Source organism: Bison bison, unplaced genomic scaffold, assembly GCF_000754665.1.
Source record: "Bison bison bison isolate TAMUID 2011002044 unplaced genomic scaffold, Bison_UMD1.0 scf7180017864389, whole genome shotgun sequence".
NCBI lineage: Eukaryota > Metazoa > Chordata > Mammalia > Artiodactyla > Bovidae > Bison > Bison bison.
In genome coordinates, this window is record NW_011494961.1 from 4647727 (window position 1) to 4657017 (window position 9291).

At 38.4% G+C, this 9291-nt stretch overlaps 2 protein-coding genes across 12 annotated transcripts in view; one reads left to right on the forward strand and one right to left on the reverse strand.

The window, feature by feature from the left end:
• ALPK1 (alpha-kinase 1) overlaps positions 1-9291 on the reverse strand; it is a 121810-nt gene that overhangs the window by 75170 nt on the left and 37349 nt on the right. The window lies entirely within an intron of this gene.
• The window catches only part of LOC105002100 (serine/threonine-protein kinase VRK2-like), a 12926-nt gene that overhangs the window by 2263 nt on the left and 1372 nt on the right, over positions 1-9291 (forward strand). Inside the window, exons 2-3 of the mRNA XM_010858581.1 lie at positions 5290-5359; positions 8901-9071. Of these exons, the coding sequence (XP_010856883.1) occupies positions 5290-5359; positions 8901-9071 (241 nt within the window). The remainder of the gene's footprint in view (positions 1-5289; positions 5360-8900; positions 9072-9291) is intronic.

Sequence of the window (9291 nt, forward strand, 5' to 3'; positions counted from 1 at the left end):
TTAGCAGCAGCAGCAGCAGCAGTGGGCAGTTGCTCTGCAGCACAGGGAACGTCAGCCTGGTGCCCTGTGAAACCCAGAGGGTGGGATGGGTGGGATGGGGTGGAGGTGGGATGGAGCCTCTAGAGGGAGGGAACACGTTGAAGTCTATGGCTGACTCATGTTGATGTCTGGCAGAAACCAACACAACACTGTAAAGCAATTATTCTCCAATTTAAAAAATAGGATTAAAAAAAAAAAAAGGCTCAGCTAAAAAACCAGGCCCACTCTGCTCTCTCTGAACCTGCAGAGAACCTGAAGGCCCTCTCTTCATCAGGCTGACGTGGAAAATGAGTACCATTTTAGAATCTCAGGATTCTGTGCTTTCTGTAAGAGTTCTGCTACTGAGTAAAATGCCACTCAGTCTCGGAACTAATGAGCTCAGTGTGTCAATCACCTGATCTGGGGGACAACTTGATTGTTTTTAAGCCACTGTACTCACTTTCTTTGGTAGTTCCTCAAGGGGAAGAACACTCATTTCCTCTTTTCTCTAATAAAGAGGATAGAGATCTGAGACTTGGTGTTAACTCCTTTGCTTTCAGCTAATGAAGGAATATTTGCCAGTATAGAGTTAACAGTGATACAGAAACAAGTTTTTAAAAACATTAGTAAATCATAAAAAGACAAGTGAAATGCACTAGTTTTTTACACATTCTATTACTGGCAGAACAATTTTTTCTTTACTACTGTTTCCTTAATGCTTTGCTTTAATAACTAACTTTTAGAGTTGTAAATATAAAATAATACATACTGACTAGTATTTGCAAACTCCTGAGTGGTAGTTAAGCATTTACTGAGTATCCATTATATACTATACTTCAAACTTTTGAAAGTTACCAAGAAACAGAATAAATATTTCCAATCCTCAAAGATATAACCTCATTGGGGAAATAAAATGAGTGTCTAATTCAACTTACAAAAAATTCCAAAGCAACATTCTGACCCACAGGATGAGTTTACTTGAATTTAGACAAGTCAGAGAATTGACTCTATCTTTCCCACTATTATAGAAAAAAAGGTATTTCATAGTACATATTGACAAGAGGAAACAGAAGAATTGGGTTGACTATTTTATAAGATTACAGTGGGGAAGGTGGCAAGTAATATGGTGCCAATTTGAAGATAAAGTCAGAAGTTTAGTGATTTGTCCAAGTTCAAATGGCAACTCACTGGGATTATCTACCGGAATTAGACACAAGCTTTTAAACATTCAGTCCACTGGTTTTTCATGAGACCACTCTGTGTCCTGGATTTTGTGGGGAAGAGACCAGTAAACACACTGAAAAAAAAATGTATTATTTAGGTAGATGGTGATACTGTGACAGAAACGTATAACCTGATTTGTTTTAAAAAGCAGACTTGATTCTTAAATTTTAAAGCACTGAAAACATAGCAGGTATGTTTTTTCTTGGGAAAAAAAAAATATCCTAATTTGACCTTATTCAAGCAGTGATATAATTCCGGGGGGACCAATGAAGAGAAAGGAAAGATCTGATGAAGTCTAAGTGGTGATTGCATTTATAGATTAATCCTGACAGGGAGGAAATACATCTCCTCCCAGGAGACCTCAATACAGCCAGCTGAGAAGTGCGGTCATTATTTATGAGCACAGTGGATTTTTCTGATTACAGTAAGCATTTGAATTTCTTTAAGTGAAACATTTTTTTTAGCGGTAGTAAAGTTAAAAATTAAGCACTGTACTGTCTTTTTTTGTTTTGTTTTGTTATACTGGCTATAAATGCAGTCCTCTCTTATTCTTTTTACTGCTTCATACGGCAATTTGTCTGCCCTGATCAAAATGGGAAAATGCTATACACTTATTTAAAAAGCACTCACATACCAAAATCTGCAAGACCCCACACGGGGAACGAATAGTCTGACTGAATGGTCAGCAAGATCTCCCCAGAGCGGTATCATTTTCATCCATATTCTACAGTGGCCTTCACATATATTAACAGTTTCATTTGAAGCTAAGAAGTTTAGAAAACTTACCCAACTGAATCAATGAGGGTGGGGTAGGAGCAGGATAATGATTCAGTTTTTATTTTTCAATCAGAAGATAAATTCTCATTCTAGGAAGATACTACCACATACCACGAAATATACCAACTACACATATCCCCAGTGAAAGTCATTATGAAAGAGTATTCACGAAACCACTGTGTCATGGAAGCAAAACAACTAATTTGGAACATGAGAGCCAAGTAATTAAACTTATTTTAAAAGGGAGGGGGGCAAAATATTAAGTCATATAATATTGTGATAATATTAAGTCACAATAAATGATATTAAGGAGTCTGTCTTAATCTTTAAGGTGAGATAATAGTATTGTGGTTACCTTAAATAGAAGTTCATATCTTTTAAGGAAACACTCGGAAATATTTACAGATAAAATTATATGAATCTGAGGTGTAGGGCATGGAAGTGCAGTTCTCTCATGGAAGTGGGGATGTAAATTAGGCAAGATTGGCCATAGGTCATAAATGTTGAGGCTGAATCAAATTACATTAGACTTTGTATATTGCCCCCACCACTTCTGCACATATTTGAAATCTTTCTTTATAAAATTCTTTAAAGATTTTGTTTTGAGGACTGTAAAGCAAAAAGGAGGGCTTTCCAGGTGGCTCAGTGGTAAAGAATCCACTTGCCAATGCAGGAAATGCAGAAGCCTTGGGTTTGATCCCTCAGCTGGGAAGATCCCCTGGAGAAGGAAATGGCAATCGACTCCAGTATTCCTGCCTGGAAAATCCCATGGACAGAGGAGCCCAGTGAGCTACAGTCCATGGGGTTGCAAAAAGTCAGATATGACTGAGCAACTGAGCACAGCACCCAGGCAAAAAGGAATGGCTTTCATGAACTCTGAGAGGCAGCAAAAGACAATTCTGAAATTACTTTAATTCTGCCTAGTCCCAGCTTTAGATAGCCAGCAAAATTGGGCTTCAGTTCCCTAATGTGGAGTAAGGCTCCGTAAAGTGAGGCAATGGCTTTATCCAGCTCCATAATCAAGCCCAGACTGTGATCGTACATTTGGAGTGTCTGCCTAATGAGTTACCAGTGCCACACTGTATGTTTTATCACAGCTCTATTCCACCTATACGCCCATCATATAAATTTGTAGAGTATGCTGTTGTATTTCTCTGTTAGTTTGTACTTTGAAATCACATCCCAAGTTTAATATTATCTTAAGCAAAATATAAACAAAAAGGCAAATGTAGTGCAAAAATAATCATACCAAATATTTCAAAGCTATTAGCACAGGTAAATGAATTCAGTCTATAAAAACACAAGAAGCTCATCCCCTATTAACACTGTCTTGGGGACGCAGAAGCTAAGCTACTATGAGTAAGTAGAGAGGCCGTGCCTGTTTTTGCCAAACTGAGTGACATGCTCCTATTCTACTTTTAAAGAATTAAAAAGTTAAGCAAAACAAAAATTCCAAACCATGGAAGAAAAATATCTCCAACTTCATCTGCCTTCAAAAACTTTTTAAATGTGAAAAATTAGTCTGATTATTTGAATGTTTAGGTATTTGGACTAAGTTAACGGATATTCTAAATCCACAGTTTGCTGACCCCAGAAGGCAGAGTGGAGAGGGAATTTTTCATTGGTTGAATACTTTCTATACTTTTTGAACTATATACCTCAGACACAATCCCTTGTGAGGTAGGCTTTATTATTCCCACGTTAGAGATAAGAAAATTGAGGGTCATGGAGGTTAAGTAATTTGTCTTAAGATCACATAAAGAATAAGGGGGCATATTCAAACTTTCAAGAAGATTTTGACCCCATGGGTGTTTTTAAAGCCATTTGCCTTCCAGCTTACTGACATAGTCCTAAATATTTCAGAGTGTATTAACACATAGAAAGATAGGATTAGCAGAAGCCCTTCTAGGTACTCTTTTTGGACTTCCTATAAAACAATTCTATAAATATATATGTGTGTATTACATATGTATGCTTCCATTTTACTAATGAATCAATTTCTACCCAGCCTGGTCCAGAGAAAGTTGATCAAATTTCACAATTTCCTCTAAATACACTAGAGAGAGCTGAAAAGCCAGAGACTAATTGAGATGGTCACTCCTACTATTTTCACATCGGAGAGACAATTGCTCACAACTGAATTCTCTCTAGGTTTCAACCAGCAGTAATTCAGGCCAGAACAGGCTCTCCCGTCACACTCTATATTCTCCAAGTTCGCTGGAGTTTTGTTTCGCAAAGATAATGAAAGACATGGGAGTGCCACTTGCTCGGATTTCTCTTCTTCTCTTTTACCTCTTATAAAAGAAGAAACTTTAAAGATTAGATTTTTTTCTTTTTCTAAAGCTGGGTATACCAACTGGCATCGGCTGTATTAAAATCAGGAGAAACCTCAATCAAAAAGCCCCTCTCGGAAGGCAGGCTTTCTTGTTAATATGCACCAACATGAAAGGCTTTCTTTTCATCCTATACAACTACAGTGTGTGTAAATTGCAGGGGGCTCATTGGCATAAATCTCGGCTGCGACCTCTGAGGTAAACTGGATTTACATTACTTTCTGACAAGAATTAAATGAAGGCCTTGTGGATATATGAACAGCCTTCTAGGCAGCAACAGATGGGCATGAATGTGCTCCCTAGGAAAACTATCAGTGACATCTGTGTCCTCCAAATTCTGGTGGTCTCAGCCAATTAACAGGGGGGAAGAAAAGGTGGGGGGTGGGGAGGCCATGACACAGCCCCCAGCCAAAACCGAGGCAGAGTGTTTGTGTTTGGAGATGGGATCAGGCTGGCCCTAAGCGGTGAGGTTAGCACTTTATTGTTAGCATTCAAATGGAGAATGTGGCTTACAAGCTATTTGTATACCACAGTGAGGATAATATGATTTTTCTCATTTGACCGGAGGAGATGGCCCTCTCTTGCAGCTGATATCATATTTCAGTGCAGTCTCTTTGAGACGGGTGTTTACTTTGGTCTCTTCGAGGCAGGCTGATGGTGTTGCTGTCTGCCAGCTAATGTGGTGCATTCACGTGTCACAAAGCAGGTGAACTCTAAGACAAAACAGAGATCTTTCTTCAAAACGTTCTTCTTCAAAATCTATTTCTTTCCTCCTCCAAAGGAGCTTTTACTGATTTCGCAAGGAAGTGAATAATCAAGGTCTTCTGGTTAAAAGAAAGTCAAGATAAATTACATCACAGAACTTTCAAGAAGTGGTGGAGGAGTCCTTGAAAAGACAGCAAAATGAACCCTGAACCCTACTGTCTGAATTTATCAGATTTTGGCAGGCCAGTCCCCCTGTGTTTAACGTGCAGGCGGAAGGAAAACTGGATGAACCTAAGCAGAGAGTAAGAATCCCCTTGCACCCTCTTAGGGCCTTGGATAGCATGGAGCAAACAACCATGGGGAGGACTGGGGAGCTGGAGACAGCAGGGAGATGAGTACTACATGTACTTGTGCAGTACCAGGGGGAATCAGGCGATGACTATTTGAGTATTCTAGATCCTGTGTCTTCCAGGCCATAGGGCTAAGAACAGAGGCTTTGAACCCAAAGTACCCACGTCTGGCTCCACCACTTCCTGGATATGAGTCAATGGGCCAGTTACTGACCTTCTCTGAGCCTCAGTTTCCTCATCTGTAAAATCAAGCTAATAATCATATCTACCCCTTAATAAAGATAAAATAACCTCACACATGGAAAATGTTTCTGACATTGTTTGACAGCTATTTCTACCCTGACTTTACAGAGAGGAGTATTGAGGGCCCAAGGGTAGAATCCCAAACCTCTCAACTGATTTTTCAAAGTGAAAGGCATTATGTGCTACTAGTTTTTAGAAATTCAGGAAACTGATTTTCAAAGGAAAAAATTTGTATTGCTTTTAGGAACTTTATCATGCTTTAAAATTATACCTTTCCTTTAGTGTGTAAGATTTTGAAATTATGATTTGCTGAAATGAACTTACTATCAATAGCATCTAGATATCTCTGAAAATTATAAAATAGCCTGTCAAGAGGCTAATAAAATAGTATAGTTAGTCACCTCCCCCTAATTTAAGCCATTTAACTCCCTTTTCCTAGTTGTAGAAATGGAAGTGAGTGGCTTGTGCTACAGTCAATTGAGATGATTATATGTGAGGTTTTAGAGGACAATGGTTAATTGTGATAGTTTGGATATAAACTGTTTACTCCTTTGTCCATGGTGTTGTTAAAACACAGTAATTCCATGTAACAATTGTTTAGAACAACCGCTAAAAAAGGCAAAAAGGGTAAGTGGACCTTCTGAACAAGAGAACCAGTGTCTAACCGTACAAGCTCATCTATTTTCACTTTTGGATTCTTAACCTCTTACTTTCTGCTGTGTATGATTTTTCTAATGATCCAGTTATAAGAACTTGAGCAAGCTGAGCCTCAAGGATTGCTTCTAGAGAAAGCCAAATTATTGGTTCACAAAGAAGCACTTGCTCTTTCTTCTTTACTCATTTGCTGGCTTTCAAAACCCATGGACTCAGTGACGAGGATGAAGACAATTGTGGGCACAGTTTTTGCACAAATTGTGAGGTTTTCAAAATCTTTCCTAGGCTGCAATGCCAAACATAATCCTGTCTTACTCTGTTGGTATAATATCTTCATGTTCATCTATAGACAGCAGAGGAGCCTTTGTCTGCATAGAGATTCAGAAGAGAATTGACCCTAAACAAAAGCACCTGTTGTTTGGTTCTCGTAATAGCCTCAGAAGTGACCAGTTGGCTGCATTTTCCCCACACTCCTCCCTAGGCTTTTCCCAACACTACCATCTCACACATCATTACTGGATGTAAAAAGAGAATAATTGAGGAGAAGATCAATAAATTTAAAAGCTCTTTAAGGAAAGACATAATGAATTTGGTACAGCACATATTTTTAGATCAAAGATGCCTTTGAAGTGACAAAACCCTAATCCATAAACTACTGAAGCACTTCCTTTCTCTCCCAAACTGCTTGTTGTCAAATAAAATGGAAGTTAAGGAAATTATCTTTATCTGAAAATGGCCAAAAGAAGCCATCACCTAATGACAGCCTTGTCACAAATGACAATTGGGGAAATTGTCAGGAAGGCAAGGCCTAACAAGCAGAGAAGTGGGCTTGCTGTTTGCACTAATCTGGCCATGCAGCCCCCACACACAATCCCAGTCAGCTTGCTGTGTGAAACAGCTAAGGCTTTGTCAGTGGTGGCAAGGGCTGGAAAGAGTGCTCTTTCATGAATATGTATTACCATCCCTTGAAGCCTACAGAGACAAACCCTTCAAAACTGAGATATAAAACACACACACACTGCTGAACAACAAAAACCAAGAGAACCTAAGCTATTCGGTCGAGTGCAGTGAAATGCTAGTAACTAATGAAAGATCACGCATTGGAAATCGAGCCACAGTCACCCGGTTGCATGTGTGTGCAGGGTCTTTATTTCCTAGTAATTGAGATGAAATCTTTAGGGGGCTTTCAGTCTCTGGGAACCACATGTATGGATTCTGAGAGCTACACACAGTTTACATGGCTTGCAAATCACACACCTTATAATGAATTCACCTTCCCAATGCCAGATATATTCTGGAATTCTAAATATGTGAAAATAATTTTCATATTAACTGAGTATACATACAGTTTTAAGAAACCAATCAAATCTCACATTTGCTTTCAATGAAAGTAGTAAAAACACTATATGGAAAGTTATGATAAAGATACAGTTGTCCAATATTGAGCAGAAAGATTGTGCAGGCAAAAGGACCACAAGCAAGAAATTTTAAGGTGAAATGGGGAAAAGACCCACTCCGCAAGCCTTCTGTAATCCTAAAATAGTGTTTAAAAAATAGAGTTAAAATGTTTTTTTAAAAATTCATATTATATGTATATCTTTTTCTACAAAGATAAATTATTTTATTTCTGGACAAAGATCTAGTAGGATGCTTTTGAATGACTAAACTTTGGTTTTTCTACTGACATAGCAACTTAGTTTAAATATAAATATATGTGAATAAATATTTAAATTCATTTATCTAGCAGCAGATGCATAGGCAGAAAGTATAAGGTTGTTTCCCTTTTCTCGTCCTTCTGATATGATAAAGTTTGGTTTCCCACTGTGCAAGAGACAAAGCTCAGTTTTGAAGGTTTTCGATATTATGCAATGTTTGCCATGGACATTTACATTTCATTAGCATATTCTACTCCACGTGAAATCCAGCGTTGAATGCTCCCCGCGCGCTAAAGCTAATCCTCTTTAAAGAGTTACAGGCTGTATTACATGTGGCCACAGCAGCAGCCCTGCCATCGCCGCATCACTTTGAAGACGATGAACAGAGTTCTCTTGTGCGTCCGTCTGTATCCAGACTCATAAACCTCTGCTTTCTGTGCTGTGAAATCCTTCTGTTTTCATCAAGGAGAATTACGAGGAGGCTGAAATCCACGTTACCAGTCTGAAAGCTGGACTGTACTTGAAGAAGAGATATTATGCTGATTTCACTTTTTCCTAAGTGTCTTTCTTTGTTTTTGTTTTCAACTAAGATTAAAATGAACTATATTCAAGTGTTTCTGGTCCTTTGATTAGCTTCAAGTTCTAACCACATCTTTCATCTGGGGAATCTGACCTTGGTTAATCAGAGGAAAGAGACTCAGTGATGCCACAGGTCTTTTTTTTTTTTACCCTTATTTTTACGGGATAGCATTAAACATGTAGGTGCAGTAGTCTGTAGTAGCTCACTTTCCTATAGACAAAGATGCCTTAGCTGCTATTATTTATGCAGCAAATAGATAATCCAGTAATGCAATTTCAACAAAATATAACAAACTTTAGTTTGTTATATTTTGTTGAAATTGCAGAAAACGTAATTGCAGAAAATGTAAGTTTTTAGTTAAAAACAAAGAAAAGGCCATAATGGGACAATAGAGTTTACCAGCTTGGATGCCCACAAGGGAGTAGCCCTGTCCAGACGAAGTGACCTTGAGATCCTCGGCTACTGCCTGCTGCGGTGGTTATGTGGGAGACTGCCCTGGGAAAGGAACCTGCAGGACCCTGTAGCTGTCCAGGCTGCGAAAACAAAGTACATATTTTCAAGTATTCCATCATTTACAGCACCAGGGCTGAAAGGATACACTAAAGCAAGTTAATATCCCAGAAAAGACTGCCATTCAACTAACATGATAGCCAAAGCAAATTTCTTAAATTTGAAAAATATTTTAAAAAAACCAAACAGCTTACAGACATACACTCCATTAAGCTAACACCTATGAAATCACATCTATTGAG